This window comes from Mya arenaria, chromosome 11, assembly GCF_026914265.1.
Source record: "Mya arenaria isolate MELC-2E11 chromosome 11, ASM2691426v1".
Lineage (NCBI taxonomy): Eukaryota > Metazoa > Mollusca > Bivalvia > Myida > Myidae > Mya > Mya arenaria.
Window position 1 is genome coordinate 30086622 of NC_069132.1, and position 20459 is coordinate 30107080.

The 20459-nt window shown below is 35.3% G+C and overlaps 1 protein-coding gene across 1 annotated transcript; it reads right to left on the bottom strand.

The window, feature by feature from the left end:
• Positions 1–7312: 7312 nt before the first annotated feature.
• On the bottom strand, positions 7313–17369 carry LOC128209493 (uncharacterized). Its single transcript, XM_052913538.1, has 3 exons — positions 16344–17369; positions 11011–11134; positions 7313–10618 (listed from the first exon to the last, which is right to left on the bottom strand). The coding sequence occupies exons 1-3, from the start codon at positions 17326–17328 to the stop codon at positions 10282–10284; spliced, it is 1446 nt and encodes a 481-aa protein (XP_052769498.1). The 5' UTR covers positions 17329–17369; the 3' UTR covers positions 7313–10281.
• Between the last annotated feature and the right edge of the window lie 3090 nt (positions 17370–20459).

Below are 20459 nucleotides of genomic sequence, written 5' to 3' on the forward strand. Positions count from 1 at the left end.
CGAGACGTGATGCAAGTCACCAGAGAAGTATCCTATCGTAATATTCCATTCATTATATATCTGGCTTCAACAATAAGAAAGAACGTCAAGAGGTCACAATCAATGTCAGCCGAGAACAACATTGATAATTGTTTGCAAAAATGTACACATTGTCTTAATTGTATTGCTGTAACTTCAAAAATAAGAAAGTATGTCATAAAGTTACATTCAATGTTATCTAATTTTATCTAAAGTCAACATTGATAATTAATTTCAAAAATATACACATGGTCCAAATTTCATTGCTGTAGCTAAAAAAATAAGGTAGTAGGTCAAAAGGTCACAAACAAGGATATCAAAGTACAAAATGTTGTTTGCAAAATTATACACTTGGTCCAACCATTGCTGTAGCCCAAAAAAATAAGAAAAAATGTCAAAAGGTGAAGGGCCAACTTTGGCCCCAAGAGGCATAATTTCAACTGTCTTGGTAGAGGGCCATCATATGATGCTCCACAACAAATATCAAAGGTATGAGCCTTGTGGTTTGAAACAAGAAGTTTTTCTTAGAAAAGCCTCTAGCAAACTTGTGACCCCCGGACAGGGCCAGTTTTGACCCAGGGGCATAATTTGAACAATCTTGGTAGAGGACCATTAAATGATGCCTTTTTCAAAAAATCAAGGGTCTGGGCCAAGCGGTTTCAGACAAAAAGATTTTCAAAGATTTCCCTATTTAAGTATACCAAACTTGTGAACCCCGGGTCGTGGCCAGTAATGACCACAGTATTATTTGAAAAAAAACCACATTAACAAGCAATTGTGTTCAGATGGATGCACGAACGACAGACACTTCTGGCCTTTGGCCAATAGAGCTAAAATTGGCCTTTGTCTATTAGTGCTAAAAATCAACTAACCCTTTTAAACTGAAACGTTGATATTTTTTACAAGGGCATGGAGATGAAAACATAAAACCAACTACACAACCAAAACACAAGTTGTCTCTCTCTATTCCTAGACTTGGCTAAAAATAACATTTTTTATACTTTCAAGGGTCATAATCTTGTCATGCATAGGCGGATCTGGCTGGTTTTCGAAAGGAACCGATCTCTAATGGATATCTAACTGCTGTACAATTTAATGACAATATCGTGTTCACAAGCAACTGTTTACAGACACACTTACGCACGGACGCAAATACGTCGTACGCCACGCCATCGCATAAGCTCTTCTGCCCTTTGTTTAATCTACTACGTGCCCCAACTGGTATATATGATGGCTTGATTCAGTGGTTCTTTTGATCAATAAAAATATTTCGTCGTACTAGTTAAAAAGTCGTATTTTTAAAGTTTTATTTCACTGAAAAAGAGTAACAAAGAAATGTAAGTACATGAGGGAAACTACATGGACTTGTATGCAACTCAACAATCTTGTATCGGTGTTTTTACTCACTGTTAATAATACAACAATTAACAAACAAACAAACACACATGTATATCAATTAAAAGAAAGAAAAGAATAATACAATACAACTTAAAAATATATAGTTTGGAAAATAAAACTCGATGTCTTTTTATTCATTCTAACACACAGAGTCTTTTTATACATGTACCGCTTCTTCGTTACTTAACTTTGTACAAATACTCGTTATCAATGAGCTAAAAAGCAACAGCCAGACACCACCACTACGAGAAATACCAGTGAATCAAGAACAATGCCAACAATTTCACCGGCACCCAATCCTTTCTTTGATTCATCGTCTTTATTGTTGTGATCCCTGAAAAATAACAGACATATATCGTTAAAATTGGCGATGAGTTGACAGTATGTACATAAACAGTATGAACATCGACTGGTTATGTTTTTAATCACAAACAGATGTATACACCATGCTTGTCTCATTCTGTTCCACGACATTTGACATTTGCAGATATGTAGCGGATTGTTGGTGCTGTGATGTAACTCGAATTTCATGAAAATTCCTTAACGGGTTTCGGAGATACGGGTCCGAAAATAACGTGTGACAGACAGACAGCTGGACGAACATCCGTGCTCAAACATTATGTCTAACCTGCTAAGGATTGTACCTAGGGCAAAAGAAGAACACCATATGTGCCAAGAATGAAAAATTATATTGCTAGGTTAATTATGATTCTTTTTTTTTCAGTCGTATTGATGAATAGGTTTTGGATTCGTACAACCAATCAATTTATAAAATATATATAAGTATGAATTTTACGGACCTTCTCATAGATATTATGCTGGTGACATTTCTTTTTACTTTGTCAAATATAGCCAACTTAATTATTTATTTAAATAACACCAAACAGTACTATTCCGATCATCATATTTATGTTGACATTTGTCGTAAAATCAAGGTTTATTATGTCCTTTTTCAATTCAGTTTGTATAAGTTTTAGGCAAATGAAGCATTTCTGCTCTAATTTTTTTTATTTTCTAAACAGTTACTGCATAAGGCGACTAGCCGATAACCCATTGGTAAAAGTGGTCTATCAACATTATATACAATGTTTTAAGTCCATGTATAACCAAATAAAACATAACGCCCGTTCCTCTTAAAACTGCACCTAATACTGAGATGATTTCTCTTAAATATCTAAGGATATCAACGAAAATATACTTATATAGACATTTTGTTTTCATTAAAACTAACAACTATTATTCATATGTACTTCACCGTATCTACCGGAACAGTCTCCGGATAACAGGTCCTTGTTTCGTCTGTTTCATCGTACAAGAACGTTGTCTTTTTGAGGTTCCCTTCAGTTGTCAAAACCAAGCCAGGTACAGGGTTGTCTTTGAATGAAAATGACAAGTGATCAAAAAACGCAATTTGTTATATAGAATATAGAGGATAAATGTTTTTTGTTATGGGCTATCAATAATATTTCATCGAGTGAGCACCGATAGTTATGTTTGCACGAGTCGGTCACCGACATATTCAGTGTCACGAGATGAAACATAATCGATATCGAACTAAAACAAACAATTGATCCTTTAATTATATATGCTTCAAGATCATCTTTACTTATATTAAACGTCAACCATTTGAAACAAACTTCTGTCTGATTAAACCAGCCCAGCCCTGATGATGCAACATTTTTGGACAAAACAACAGTCAACCTTCTGAAAAAATGAGTCCATCCGACTTTAGCTCAAAGGGTTATCAATGTTTTGTTGATTACAGGGTAAGATCTTATTTAACATCACTTGTAATTTTTGAAAAAAAAAATTCAATCGTGGCTTTGCCACTACTCGTGATCATGATTTTTACTCGTGGATTCGCTTTTCCTGAAAATATAGTCCTCAATGATCACATAAAACGTAAGGACCAAAAAGGCACTGTAAAAACTTCAAAAGTAATCCTCCAAAAATCCGGTGAAAAAACAACATACTGACTTTACTTGCTTTATAATTGGAGCTTTTATAGTGTCATTGCATGATCTTTAATCATTATAGCTATATAAAGGATTTGACTGGACAATAGACAAAACAAAAATAAGTCTACCTAGGTTGCTGCGGTTGTTTAAGCCCCATGTGATTTGTCAAAAGCAACCTCGTGTAGTCTGCCCTTTTGGCAAGTGCAAGAGTGTGACGTATTTATACGTTTTTATCCCTTTGCTAGTCTATACCATAAATTAAACTACTTTAATGAAGAGAAAGGCCGAAAGCTTTTGTTAACGAAAAATTAAGACCAAATAATTTAGTAATTATTTTATTCTATGATATGTTTGAATGATACTAGTATTTGATTATATCGTGGTCTATGAATGTATGCTCGAAATTTAATACAAAGATCGTAAATAAACCACTAGATAACATTTGTATTTGTCATATTACAAATAACTGAACTGAAACGAACAAAAGAGAACATTTAATGTTACTAGCTAAGTTTTACGAGTATATTTTAAATGCTACAATTGTAATTCTGTGAACCTTTTGCTGTGTGGACATTTGTTTTGTGTGACCCCCTTTTTAAATGTATGATACCCAATTGTTTTGTGCAAGACCAAATTTTTCTTCGCGATCACTATTTGTTTGTGTAGCCTCAATTTGATCTGTGACACAAAAGGGGGTTCATTTGACCCCCTTTTGTGCTGTGTGGCCCCTATTCGATATGTTCCGTGTGACCCCAACTTGTCTTATCTGACCCCATTTGTTCTGTGCGAGTCCATTTGTTCTATATGACCCCTATATGTTCTGTTTGACCCCTATTTGTTCTGTACGATGCCATTTGTTTTGTGTGATTCCGATTTATTTTGTGTGACGCAGATGTATTCTGACCAAATTTGTTCTGTTTTACTCCAATCTGTTTGACCCCTTTTTGTCAGTTTGACCTGTTCTGTTCTGTTTGGGTTATGTGGATATTTTAAATTTGCCGCATTCAAGTAAATTTCTCTTTAAGACCTTTCATTTGTGTGACGCCAATTTGGTCGAATTGATCCCGTTTGTGCGATGTGACCCCATCTGTGTAACCCCGATTCGTACTGTTTGACTAACATTTGTTTTCCTTGTCCCCTTTCGTATGTGAGCACCATTTGTTTCGTGTGACATTGTGCGCTTTTACTTTTTTTCTCAGACCCCATTAGAACTGATTGCCTCTTGCTCTGTTTGTCCCTCATTAACTATTTAACCACCATTTGTTCTGTCTGACCACCACTTGTCCTTTAAGACCCCGTTTACGCTGTTTGGCAACAATTTGTACTGTTTGACAACCATTCTACATTTCTGCTTTGCGACCACCATTTGTTCATTCTGACCCTGGTCCTCATTTGGTCTATGGGAGCTATCTGTTCTTTCTGACAACTATTTGTTCTGTATGGCCTACAAATATGTACTGCTTGACCCATTTAAGTTGTCTGTCCCCCATATTTGCTAAGGTGCAACCCATTTGTTTTGTGATTCCCTTTTATTCTGTGTGACCCATTGTGTTCTGTTTAACACACACTTGTTCTGTGTGACCCTATTTGTAATATATATTAAAAATATGTTTATTGAAATGTATTAAACTGAGATGGACGCTTACGCAACCAACCCAACGAATCATATAAAAACACATTTACGCCTGTGAACAGTATACTTGTATACTGTACCGTTCTGTTACATATTTTAGCTATTTTTCATTGATTTTTTTGCATACTTTTTTCGAAGGTTAGTATCTGGTATGTAATTTTCCATAACAAAGACGCGGTACGTTCTTATTGGATAACGATTTGCCTTATTTTATAAATATTAACATATCTTACAGCTCGTGTCTCAATTACACTTTTATTAACGCACGCTTATTCTGATTCTGCACTACACAAAAAAATGCATAAAACTTACTTGCCTAACATTAAAGGTGTTAAAATATACAAAAATTGGCGGTATGGTTTCCATGTAAGTGCATTAGCCGTCGAAAAAAGTATGCAAAAACTCAATGAAAAATAGCTAAAATATGTAACAGAACGGTACACTTTGACTAAAAACACAGTTTCAAGTCACGCATTTTTCTACTTTCACTTTGTAAACAAGCAATCGTTCAGCTAATTCATTCAATAACTTTTTTGTTAAAGCCTCCAGAAATATAGGGTAAAGAACTGAGGGCCTCCGGGAAGGCGTATTTATATTGCGAGATAATATTTATTACTCACTTACCAGGTGAAAATATCCTCCCAAAACACCAAAATCCCTTCGAACACAGCCATTGCATTCCGCATCACACATTTCCCTCACTTAAAATTCGGAAAACACAAAACACGTTGGACCCCCTGATTAGACAAGTAAAAAAAACATTCACAAATCACGGCAGTTTCATCATTTTGGAAGCCATCATTGCAAATTTGCCATGTGCTTCTACTCAAATATATTATTTTTTTGTTTTGTCCCGGACCATATCTTGGTAGATATTTGTCAGATACTGTTCAAATTTATTCACAGTGTTACCTTGATAATATTTTGACGTTTGTATAAGTGAGCCACATGGGGTCAAAAAGTGGGTCACCATGTCAAACCTTAGACTAATCTTTGAAACACACTGAAGACATTATATTTGTTCTTATGTTCATGAAACTTAATCAGAATGTTTTCCTTGATAAACTCCTGTATAAGTTTAAAACTAAGTTATGTGGTGTCAACAACTCGGTCATAAGATTTTAGATATACCTTGTAAACACTTTTATGGATTTTTAATCCTCTGCAGACCCGAAGGATATGAGAGAATTCTTTTGTCTTGGCAGTGTCCGTCTGATCGTCATTCCGCACACACAAATAAGTATATAGTGGGTACTAAATCCACCATAGTGTATAGGACATAAATTTGTTAGATAGTGCATGTTGATAAGAGCTAGTTAGTGTAAGTAAGGCATTGGTTTATTTTTATTATGGGAGTAATGGGACAATACCAAACAAAGGCTGATATTTTAGAACGCCCGACCGTCAGAATTTTTGTCAGAATGTTTCCCCTTGATCAAATTTTGACCGCTTGTAACAGTTAGTTTGTCAAATCATAGATCTGTTTGTATGAAACCATATCATCTGAACCATATGTTGGTTAGATTATGATCAAACTTGGTCGGATTTCCCTTTGATCAAGTCTCAACCGCTTGTAAAGTGGGTCACATGGCTAAAAACTAGGTAACAAGGTCAAATATTATAGACATTTTCGGAACAAAGTAGAGTCATTAGATATGTCCAACAATTCATCAACTTTAATCTGCATGTTTCCCCTTGATAAACTGTTCGTCAAATTTGAGACTGGGTCACATGTGAACAAAAATGATGACAATAGGTCAGATCTGAGATTGTTTGTCTGAAACCTCATCATGGTAATAATTGGTCAGATTATTTTCAAACTTGGACAGATTATACCCTTGATGAAATCTCACCACATTATTTAAAGTGGGTCACATATCTAAAACCAAATATTGTATTGATTGGTAGGACTTTGTTCAAACTATGGTTATAAATTAGGTCATTATTTCTAATCTTGGGAAAAACAGATTCAATATATCCGCTCAAAATCTTCATAAAGCTACATAATAATATTTGTCTCGTTGGAATCTTGTATGAGTTTGAAACTAGGTCACATGGGTAAAAAACTAGGTCACTATTTCAAATCTTAGAAAATAAGTTGTGTACAATCTAGAGGCCATATCTGATCCAATCTTTATGAAAATTAATTAAAATGTTTGCTTCATAACAATCCGTCACTCTGTTGCATGTATTTGTTGGAAACCCTTGATAAGCATTCCATCTACTTTGCCTAATCAGGCGGGGAATTAATTTAACGCATTTGCTTGTTATATACATTTATTTGACCAAAAAGGGGATACAAAGAACGTGTATGTACAAGAGGGCTAAGACAAGTACACTTTATTGAATATATCAGCCCGCTTTATGTGGCAACATGAGCAGTGTCTACACAAAACGGTATAAATACATATAGTAAACTACAGTTCAATTTATGTGATATGATTAATAAAGGGTACGTATCAAATGTAACTATACAGCTTAAGGGAATACAGATGCCAAACGAAATATTCGCATCACGTTGTAAAGAACCATAACAGAATTTGATTTGTATATGTAGTGGAAAAAGCAATTTGCAATTAAATGTTGTGAAATTGTACATGTTAGTTGAGGAATTAAATTGAACTCGTCGTAAGTAATTGAACAAAATAAAACAAACAAACACATTTAATTAAAAGAAATTAATATTATACAATGCAACTTAAAAGTAAATAGTTTGGAAAATAACACACAATATAAAAATGGGCCAATAGCCTAGAATGTGATTAACGGTTTCACCTCTAAACGTAAAATGTTTTAATATGTGCTCACATGTTTAAATAAAAACAAGTTCAGTAAACGATTTTCTTAAATATAGTGAAAAATTCAGCCAGATTGCAAGTGTATCCATTAAACTTCCAGAGCAGTAATGATTTGAAATCTGACAACGATGACGTTACCACCGATGTTATCAAAGTTACATACAAATTAACAGCAGTCTCAGTTCGAATGAGACTGCTAATTTACAGTTACTATATATGCTTCATAGTCAACTCACCCCTTTATCGGATTAAATGGTATTCTTATTTCACAAATCACTAAGCCATATATTAAATGATTCCGGAATAACTACTTGGGTCCGTGTTCATGTGAATGCTTACTTTTAGATACCATGTACGGCTTCTACGTAGAAATTAAAGTGTCTGTTACACACTACCGATGCATTTCGCCGGGACTTCACCGGAGCACACAATTAACAACGGCGAAACAATCGGCCTAGCTCCGACGCGAAAGCACTTGAAAAAAACAACAATTGGACGTAGTAATACCGAAGTGGTACCGGCTTAAAAGCTGATGTGCAATCAAATACCATTTTTCGGTCAACGCTGTTATACCGAGGAGACGCCGTTGCACTACCGATATGCTGACTGAAGCTTTTGCGGAGTGGTACCGTTGTTCTGCCGTTGTATTACCGGTATACGAAAGTAGAACGGTATCACATCGCTAAGAATGGTAGAACAGCGTTTGTACATCGGCAGCACTACGGTATCACATTACCATTACGATACAAATTGAGGCCACCCGAGAGCCGCGTATCCATTACGGTACACATTGAGGCCACCCGAGAGCCGCGTATCCATTACGGTACACATTGAGGCCACCCGAGAGCCGCGTATCCATTACGGTACACATTGAGGCCACCCGAGAGCCGCGTATCCATTACGGTACACATTGAGGCCACCCGAGAGCCGCGTATCCATTACGGTACACATTGAGGCCACCCGAGAGCCGCGTATCCATTACGGTACACATTGAGGCCACCCGAGAGCCGCATATCCATGACGGGGCTCTATCGACATAAATGAAGCCGTACCGGAGTTCTGCCGTTATACTTCCACTGTAGTCCCGTTGCTCACACGGGAAGCGCAATGGCAGCTCTTTTTAAGTATGTTCAAATATTCATACCGTCGCCCCTTCCCCCCACCCCCGGGCTATTTTTTGCCGATGTTCTGACGGTGTTATACCGTTCTTAGCGATGTGATTCCTAGTGTACAAAAAACGGACTTCATTTGCTATCGATAATCAATCGAATCGGACCAAGCACATCGATTTACTATCGGACAATAATCGAAAGTTCATAATATCATTTGAAATACATTATTTATACATAGTATCATCATGATCATTTAAATGCTTTAACCATGAATAAGCAAGGTTGATACTATAATGTTTTTTAGAAAATAAATATTTTTTATAAACTTTTACTGTCTTGAATAACTTAACAAAATTTTTTTAACAATACACACATACTTAATAATTTCACGTCATATGCAAAATGATACACACCGCATCAAGTAAGATATCTTACTTACTATTTTATCAGGGCTTCAATTGAAATTTGACAGGGGAAGTTTGAACTTCCTAGCCGTCACTGTAGGAAGTTTTTCTCCCTAACATGGAATTATCAAGTCTCTCAAACACTAAGATTATACAAAACTTCTGACAAAATATGAAATAATTCTCAGTTAAAAATGCCAACTCAAAAAAGTGTATTCAAAAAAGTAATTTTATTCAAAACTTACCGGAAATGATACTTTAAATGTAATATTGTAAACATTTTTTTGATATCTTAAACTTTCAATCATTAACCTTTAAAAGTTTTATCCAAAGTGTTTGAAGTTCCTGTACTTTCAAGAACTCCGTTTTGGAAGATTTAGCCAGCTTAAAGAGAGTACAATAACTATGATACTATATAACAAAGTAATATACTTACAAACTTCCTTTAACAGAAGCCCTAATTTTAGCCAAATAGCCGCATATTTAGAAGTTGTTAAAATTCGATTACAACAATATGTTTTACTATTTTATGTAAATAACTTGTTTTACAGTTTAACAGTTTTATTAATTATGTGTTTTGGACTATTGTTAATGTTTCTTATGTCTGATTCAGATTCATGTATAGCGTGTAGTGAGAAATAAAAACTAAAAAACAATATGGGTCCGCCATGACTGAGTTGAACATCAGTAAGGGTCCGAAAGTTATAAGTTTTAGTAAATATTTAGAAGGGACGGAGACGGCAGGGGCGAAAGGTTCCGGGGGCGATATGGCTGTAGGCCAATTTGTTAAGTGGCCGATTTATCTCGCTACCGTTAAAATGAACTCAACGACGAATGACGGGTAAGAAAATCATAATTTTCTGAACACACAAAATACGTTATTCCCGGAAGTAACATTAACGACATCGATTTTGGACAATCACAATCGATTGTTCCCGACATGACTTTGTCAGTGACGATTTATTCATATTCATAATTGTACCCGGTACTCGTTACATCATAAGCATCGATTTCCCTATTCGGAACAGCTCGGCCAGTATGGAATTGTACCTGAGACGGCCGAGTTATTGCGAATGCTGTTTCCCTCTTTTTGGACCTAAAGGGCGGGTACCTCATTGCCATCGTATCCAAGTAAGCGGCCGATCTATCCGACCGATAGCGATTACGACGCTTTCTGTAACAATAGCAGCAAACAGAAATGAAGGTTGCGAGAAATCCCAGTGAACCAAGACCAATACCGCCTATTAAAAAGATGTTTAATCCTTCCTTTGGTCCATCGTCTTCATTTGTGCCATCCCTAAAAGAGCGACAAATACCGTTAACATCGTTGTTGAACTAACAAAATGAACATAAGCAACATGCAATTAGACGGTTGTTCTTTTTTAAACAAAAACAATTGTAACTTCTCAGATGTCTACTTGTCTCACTTTATTCAACGACAGTTTACTTTTGGCTATATGTAGCGAATTGTGGAAGTTGAAATGAACATTGGAGACAAGTTGGGTTTTTTTAAAATTCTTCAAGGAGCTTAGGAGATAGTTGCGGACACGAACTCCATAGCTCAAACATTTCACAAAACAAAACAAGAGACCTTCTAAAACAAAAATTAAGATGATATTCTTTTTCAATTATGTGGGGATATTTACAGAAATCTTCTGTTGGTTTGATGGAAAGAAAAATGATACGTACTTTACTGCATCTACCGGGACAGTTTCCGTATGACAGGACCTTGTTTCGTCTGTTTCATCGTACAAGAACGTCGTCTTTTTTAAGCTCCCTTCAGTTGTGGAAACATACCCATGTGCAGGGGTTCCTTTAAATGAAAATGACAAGTCCTTTATTTGTATCTATAAAACACAGTTATTGGTCATGTAAAATATGTATTCCAAACAAATATTTAAAAGAAACTGTTCTTATACAATTCCAAATTCAACCGGTATTTGAAACAGTTCTCAGCATACTTTGTATTTCTGCTTTTTGGACAATAATGTACGATGTCTATTTGTTATTTAAGGCTTTAAATACCATTTAGGAATTGTGATACGGAGTTTCACTGGGTTTCTGTAACAAGATTCTGGCTGGGATCGTTTGATTTTTAAAAATGTTATTGCAGCTAAATTTATTAGCCTTTGCTCTTACTATACAGCAATAAATAAACTGTGTTAGGACATCAGATATGCCATATTCTGTCGTCAGACTACAGTTTAATCGAGAGATAAAGTGTCATATCATTTGCAAATTGTTGGCATACCCTTTTTGGATATTGTGTTTCATTTGTTTGATTATTATAACCTGAACTGAACGGTTGCGCTATCAGCATATAAGTCAATATTTGAGGAATTTATTATGTATTAAGTATTTAATTATAGCATTGCTATGTATATTAGAAAGAGAAGTTATCCGAGTATGGATCATTGCTGAACTCCAGATTTCATTTCCTAAAATTCAGACTTAACGTCAGCAATTTAAACAGTTGATGACGAATGAAATCCCATTAGTTTGTATATTATGTGACGTGATCAATTTGTGTTTGTGCAGTAGTACATCGCAGAAGTACACCGTGGCCAACAAGATAAAATGATTCACATGAGTAAAACTTTTGTAACTCTATTATTTGCTCATATATGTCTATCAATGTACCTTCATTTGTTTAGAAATGTCTGTTTTAGTACCTATATGTACCTATTTTGTACCTTATATGTTCACATATGTCCAGTAATGTTCCCTTAATTGTTCATACATGTCTGCTAATGTTCCCATTAATTGTTCATACATTTCTGATAATGTGCCCTTAATTGTTCATACATGTCTGATAATGTGCCCTTAATTGTTCATACATGTCTGATAATGTGCCCTTAATTGTTCATACATGTCTGCTTATGTTCCCTTAATTGTTCATACATGTCTGCTAATGTTCCCTTAATTGTTCATACATGTCTGCTTATGTTCCCTTTATTGTTCATACATGTCTAATAATGTGCCCCTAATTGTCCATACATGTCTGAGAATGTGCCCTTAATCACTCATAAATGTCTGATAATGTTCCCTTAATTGTTCATACATGTCTTCTGATGTTCCCTTAATTGTTTATACATGTCTGCTGATGTGCCATTAGATGTTCATACATGTCTGTTTATGTTCCCTTAATTGTTCATACATGTCTTCTGATGTTCCCTTAATTGTTCATACATGGCTGCTGATGTTCCCTTAATTGTTCATACATGTCTGCTTATGTTCCCTTAATTGTTCATACATATCTGTTGATGTTCCCTTAATTGTTCAAACATGTCTGATAATGTGCCCTTAATTGTTCATACATATCAGCTTATGTACCCTTAATTGTTCATATGCATGTCTGATAATGTTCCCTTAATTGTTCATACATGTCTGCTAATGTTCCCTTAATTGTTCATACATGTTTGCTGATGTGTCCTTAATTGTTCATACATTTCTGCTGATGTTCCCTTAATTGTTTATACATGGCTGCTGATGTTCCCTTAATTGTTCATACATGGCTGCTAATGTTCCCTTAATTGTTCATACATGTCTGATAGTGTACCCTTAATTGTTCATACATGTCTGCTAATGTGCCCTTAATTGTTCATGTATGTCTGCTAGTGTACCCTTAATTGTTCATACATGTCTGCTGCTGTGCCCTTAATTGTTCATACATGTCTGCTAACGTTCCCTTAATTGTTCATACATGTGTGCTTATGTTCCCTTAATTGTTCATATATGTCTGCTTGTGTACCCTTATTTGTTCATACATGTCTGACTATGTACTTTTATTTGTTTAGATATGTCTGCTTATGTATTTTATTTGTTCATATATATCTGTCATTTTACTTGTTTAAATGAGTCTGCTCATGTTCCTTGATTTGTTCAAATATGTCAAAAATAAGATACAAATGGCTCAAGTCTTTGTGGCTTGCAGAATAATCTTCGTTCTTAATCGATTTTCAGAAAATGTATTTTGAGATTCTACTGTAAACTAGCAAAAACAAACAAACCAAGACGTTTAGACTATATCGAACTAATTGTTAAAGGAAGAAATGAGATACCTGAAGAGGTAATTAAGATAATTAGCACGATTATCAATGTTGTTTTTTATTTGTTCAATGCCTATCATCGTCATACTGTTTTGGAGTTTTTTCAACGTTTCATAACCAGATTTTTCATACAACTATTCGTTTCTTAATATTTGATTTCTTTTCTCAAAATAGTATTTCTCCACACACGCATTTATATTGAATATTTGAAATTGGAAATTTCGTTACCTTATTAACGTACTCATCCATAAAAGCTGCCCTAAATGTGTTCCAATAACAGATAGGGCACCTGTCAGTGGATCTTCTATTATTGAAGCCGGAGATAAAGTGCTTGGCCATTTAACTGACTTATTTAACTTTAATAGGTTTGGGATAGGTCTCAAAGTTGTACCATGGAGGATCACGTGCTCAAAATGGCACAGCCAAATTATTATTGTAAATAAAACTATAAAATGTGTTTGAAAAAAACAACACTTTACCAACCAACAATTGTATAAACTGTTTAAAGAAAAAGGAAATATCAAGATACAATGTTTTACATGTTTTATACCGTTTTAACAAACCTTTGGGCACAATTAATGGGTATTTAATAACTCGCACCCAAATTCAAAGGCTACGGTTTTTTACTTCTTGGTTTACGAATCTTAAGACCCGACTCATCAACACTCAGGAAAAAAAATTCGGAGGATGTTTTGCTTACTTAAAATAATCTGATTTTTAATAAATAAAAACTTGAAAAGTCAAGGACAATCGTTTGAGGTCGTTTGAGGCAAGGTGAAAAATGGACATATGACAATGTAAACTTAGATACAGTAAATGAATATAATTATCAGGGAATGGTGTTTAGCTCGAGTGGATCGTTCGCTTTAAATCAGAATATCCTTACAGGAAAAGGCCTAAAGGCTATGAACGGGCTTATGTCAAATTTAAAATTATTTAAATTTACACCCAAAACATGTTGTCAACTTTTTGATGCGTTTGTTAGCTCAATATTGAATTATTCATGTGAGTTGTGGAGTTATGTGAAATCTTAAGATCTAGAGTGGCTGCATTTAAGATTCTGTAAACGACTGCTAAACGTTAAAAATTCCACAAGTAATGGTTTTATTTTATTTTAAGATGTGATTGTTACAAAGACATTAGGAAACGTTATATAAGCAACCATTACACTAGTTACCTGAGTCAGTGGAAATTGATTAAGTTGTTTTCATCAAATAAAAAATCGGTGTTAAATCGACTGTGTACTTATATAAGTAAAGCTATTAAAACAAGAGATTCACTTACAAATACTATTCTTTAATTACACTTGTATTTCTTACTATGTTTTGTTTCTGTATCATTTGTATTTATATACCAACCTTTTATGTTATAATTTTAAATATGGGAGAGAAAGATTTTTTGTTTTGTTTTTTGTGCTGTGTTGACTTTTGTTCTTTGTGGTCGCAAAATGAACTGTATGAGACTGTTCCATTCTGTGTGACCCCTATATTTACTGTAGGATCCCCGATCTGTGGGACCCCATCTGAGCTATGTGATTCCAATTATTTTTTCTGTTTCACACCTTTCTGTATTATGTGCCCCCCAAATAGGGCATCTGGCAGTGAACCTGCTGGAACCCTTCGTGTTTTGCTCTGGAAAACCTTCATATCATAATTGTGACCCATTCTGTTACGTGTGACCCCTATTTGTGCTTAGTGACCCCAATCCCATACGTACTTTGTGACCCTCATTTGTCCTATGTAACACCCATTTGCGCCGTTAGACCCCAATTTGTGCTATGTGACCCCCATTAGGGCTGTTAGACCCCCATTTGAGCTATGTAACCCAAATTTATGCCTTTAGACCCCAATTTGTGCTATGTGACCCCGATTTGTGCTGTGTGGCCCCATTTGTGCAGTTAGACCCCCAATTTGTGCTGTTTGACCTCCATTTGTGTTATTTGACCCCCATTTGTGCTATGTTAATCCCATTTGTGCTGTTAGACCCACATTTGTGCTGTACGACCCCCATTTGTGCTGTGTGACACCCATGTGTGCTGTTAGAACCTCATTTGTGCTTTGTGGCCCCCATTTGTGGTACAGTCAAACCTGGTTGAACGGTCACCTGCTTTAAATGGCCACCTGCCTTAACGGACCACTCCAAATTCCCCCCGTAAGTTTTTACTATATAATGTACGTGCATTAAGCGGCCAACTTTCTAACGCGGCCACGGCCACTAATTTTTGTCCCCATGAAGCCATATAATCACTAATTAGCGGCCACTAATCCCTTGTCACTGACACTTCCGCTTATAATATTTTCCAATACACAGCTTTAATTGCGTATAGAAGTTTACGAAAAATAATGACGGCCTCGGGTATCTCAGTCATCCAATGAAAATGAATATTGCATCACACGATTGTCATGCGTATATGACTCCAAATTCTTCATTGTTACCCATCGTGTTCTGCGTGGTTCCCATACCTGCTATGTGCTCCCCATTTCTTCAATATGACCCATTGTGTTCTGTGTGAATCCCATTTGTGCTGTGCGACTCCTAATTGTTCATTGCGACCCGTCGTGTTCTGTATGTTCCCCATTGGTGCTGTGTGACCCCCACCGGTTTGTGGTGTGAGAACCCTATTCGTAATGTGTGACTCCCATTTGTGCGGTAAAACCTCATTTGCCCTGTGTTATCCCATTTTTGCTGTGTGACGCCTATTCTTCTGTGAGAACTACATTTGTGTTATGTGACCCTAATGTTTTGTTCTGTGACCCTTTCTTTATTGTGACCCATCGTGTTTTGTGTGACCCTCATTTGTTCTATATTCTAAATAAATGTTCACTGCCATGTAATAATATAAGGGAGGTCGCTAACACATCCCAGCCAATCAATTAATCATACCGGAACACATACGCCGTTGGAAATCTTCTTACATTAAACTGATAGAGACAAACAGTTAAAAATAAACTCCTGGTTATATCAAGTGTTTACCTTTGTCGAGAATAAAGACTTCGTCAAGAGGCGCCTGGATGTTTGACTTTAATAAAAGACACTTTATGGCGTTAAGTCTGGTTTGTTTGTCTATATAGATTAAGTATTTCCGAAGACCGTTTACACTCACAGTCATCATGTTCGTCTCCTTGCCCTCAATGTTGATGTCTTCTCCATCATCATTTTGTTTCAAGATAAATACATCAATAATATACCAAACATACTTCTGGTGCACTATATTTGATAACTCTTTGAGATTATCGTGTTTCTCCATGTCGCTTCTAAGTAATGTATGAAATCTGCTTTTACACGTTGAATCTTCTCTTTCAAAAGAATCGATCATTTGTCGAACCTGGCTGTCCCACCATTCCGACTCTGTTTGAAGAGAGCTGTTTTGCTTTATTGTCTTGTAAGAAAACTCGATAATTATCCCAGTTTGAGTTAGATTGAAGAAAAAGTCCTTGAATTCGTTCATTCCAGACATATTGCATTTAGAATTAGTAGCCATTAATTCTAAAAGCGATTGATCTGCATTCGCAAGGGACTTTTCTAAACGAGAAGGGAGACTTCGAATATCTGCGATAATCAATGCAGCTTGCGTTTCAAATTCTTCTTTCTTTACGATATGTGCATTTCCACTCGCTAATAAATATGATTTCAAATCGAGAAGAGCACTCTGAATTTTGTAGTTAACTTCATCAATCTTTGACAAGGACATCGTTTCCTTTATGCTTCCGTATAATTGTGCTTGGACGACAGCTAGCTTTTCAGAGAAGACCGTGATTATTTCATTTTTTGCTTTTTCCAAATCTGCAGGAGAGGCCGTGTCTTGGTCATTGTTCCCGTTAACAATTTCATACACGAAATTGGCAATTTCAACAGATGTTGACACAAACGCTAAAACATTCACTGCCCTTCTTTCGGTGTTTTTGGTCTGGGCAAAAGCATATAGCAAACTTAAAACGTATATCACTTTTAAATCCATTGTTGATTTTTCTTTTTTCTCTTTTACAAAATATATCTGAATCGAAACCCTCGGTAGAGTACGTAGATTCGAATAACCGTTGATATTTTTTGTAAGACTCTATCGACAAAGGCCAAAAGAAGTTTCCTGTTGTATTGTACCATGTGTTTTTTTTTCTCTCATAGAAATCAGCTACCTTACAGCCGCTGTAAAATTAAATTTTGACCCCGTTGAATACTGACCCGATTTTTTTTTCAACGATGGCGGATCAATTTTAAACGTTGAAAATTGACCTCGACCGTTAATTAATGACCTATTGTTGCGTAAAAAATTACCCTTGTATATGATGGCTATTTATACAACGGATTCCGATTAGATACATCAATCTTATATCCAATTAAGACCAATATTGAATATCACTCCAATTGAAGTCGGGCCATTTATCAATGTTGAAACCCCCCGAAAATCCCATGCAATGTTTTTACGGCCATTCGGTACAGATTTTAGTCAATATATTTTTTATTGTAATTTATACTTTGTTGTGGAATGTTTGGTACAAGTTGAAAATCATCCTTTTTTCATGGACCATATTTCTGCTAATACTAGTCAGATAAGTTTGGTAACTGTATGTACCTGTTTCAGATGGATGTTCAAATATAGTAGTAACGCTGTTTGTAGTTGTTATTTTTGCTGTAGCTGAAAAGAAAAAACAACAATGCACTTTAAAACTGTTCACAGAATAAGTATAGTCCCTTGACATGAAACATTGTTGCTGTGTATAACAAAATTATTATTTTTATAAAGTGTTAAATTAACTGACTGAAAAGGAACATATCTCGTACAATCATGAACTAGTGCCTTACAAAAAGGTATTTAAAACATGAGTTTGTATGCATAAGAATAACTAGCGCAATTTATGGGTGGCTCAATGTTTTCAGATAAAATAAAAAGAACGATATATAAGTTATCATGATGCGAAGCAGAAATGTGGTTTCTAGTACTATCTATACAACAAGCTGTCTCAATCAAGTATGATTCTCAGGACACAAACGAACTCAGGCGTGCAGAGCGTATGAACTCCTATTCCGCCAATTTAAAAAAAAATATCATGTTCTTTTTTTTAATATACTTATATTCGTCTAAAGGCATACTTGGTGCCTACCTAATACTTTATTTTATAGAGTGGTGATTCATTCGTATATAGAGCAAATCCGTGGTCGGCTTGTAAGGTGCTAGAACACGGCTGGTAACGTGCTAGAACTCGCTGGTTCCCCCCCCCCCCACACACACACACTCATATTAATGTTGTCACATTGTTCTTATACGTACGGAAGAACCAGTGGTGTCTATACAATCTGCATGAATTCTGGAAATGTCACCAAAGAATTCGATACTTGTTAAAAACCCTACACTGTCTTGCACCAGGATGTACGCAATTTAATTGAAATCATCGGCACATACCTTATAATTGCACATGATAGGGTTTAAACAAAATTATAAAATTTAATTGACCTTACCCCTTGAAATTATCCACATATTTTTATTATATACTTATACGTACCAGAACTACCATACAGTTCGAACGCTTTGCTTTGAGGATGTAATACGATCATGACTCAAAAGAAGTGATATTATGCTTTAAATGACCTGTTTATATATTTTTGTATTATATGCATAACTATATTGTATAAAATTATTTTAAACAAATAAAAAGCAATTTGGCCTTAATTTTGTGCTCTAGCAAGCTATTTTCAAAAAATGGCAAACATATATGGCAAATGATTTTATCTTATTAAAGGACAAAATTACACCTTTGTTGAATTTCAAATCAATACGTAAGGATTGTGATTCTTTTGTCATTTTTTTCTTCTTTTGAAAATACACAGCGTGAAATCACCCACCGAAACTATCAGCAAGAGCTGCCACAGAGACAGCGCGCTCGAATTTTCCGCCGATTTTAAGCTTAAGGATTGCAATGATTTGGTGAATCAAAAGATCACTGTAATATTAGACTAAATGCAAAAACGTTATCAGATTTTCTAGGTTAAATATTAAAGTGGAAAAAATGCAGTATATGCAAGATAGAGATATCATACTTGATTGTTTAAAACTATCATGCAATACATCAAGAAGTTGCTCAGTTATTGACTGATATGTGCTAACATGCAAAACCAGAATTTGTATGCCAAATAATAAAAGTCAAAATTGATATTATATGCAAAATAGAGTAAGAAGGTTTGAAGGTTGGGTACCCGTTAACAAAGTTTCAATGCAATACCGATTTATTTGCTGAGGTATTGACCTAAATGTGGTTACATGCAAAACCTCAACCAGAATATCTTTGTCGAAAAAATATAAAGGGCCATAATTTGCATGATATGAAAAATAGAGTTATCTTACAAGTAGGTTTGACGGTTGAGTACCGTTGTTTTAATTATCAACACAATACATCAATTAGTTGCTGATATTTTTACCTATGTTTAACATATGTTTGCTTACATGCAAAACCTTGGCCAGACTGTGTAAATCGAATGATAAAGGCCCATAATTTGCATAAACAGTTTTATCTTACTTCATTAATTTAGTAGGTTTGGTAGTTGGGAACAAATATCCATAGTTGCAATGCAATGCAATACATGAAGTATTTGAGGAGATAATGACTAGAAGGTGTTGACATGCAAAACCTTAACCAATGTGTCACACCAACGCCGACTCCGACGCCATCGCCTATGTCGATGCCAAGGTGAGTAGTAAAGCTCTCTATTTTTCGAATAGTCGTGCGTCATGTTTGGTTTAAATAGTATTCATAAACATAACTTGCGAATATAGAATCATTCATTGATCAAGAGCATGCACATATACAATGAAAAGATAGTTCCCTGAAACTCCATACTTCTATAATTAAATCAATACCATTTCAATGCAATTATTTTGAAATCTCATAAAGGAGCACTTGGAAAACCGATGAACTTACAAAAACGGGGTTAACTAATATAAATACTCAATTATTCTTTGCATGGTGAAAGAGAAGCTTATGTTTATATCTGATGGTGACGCTTTTTATAACGTTATAACATTCCTATAACTCTGGTTACGATGCCCTGAATCAGCGATTACTCTTCCAGAAACATTATAACACACACGCACACACG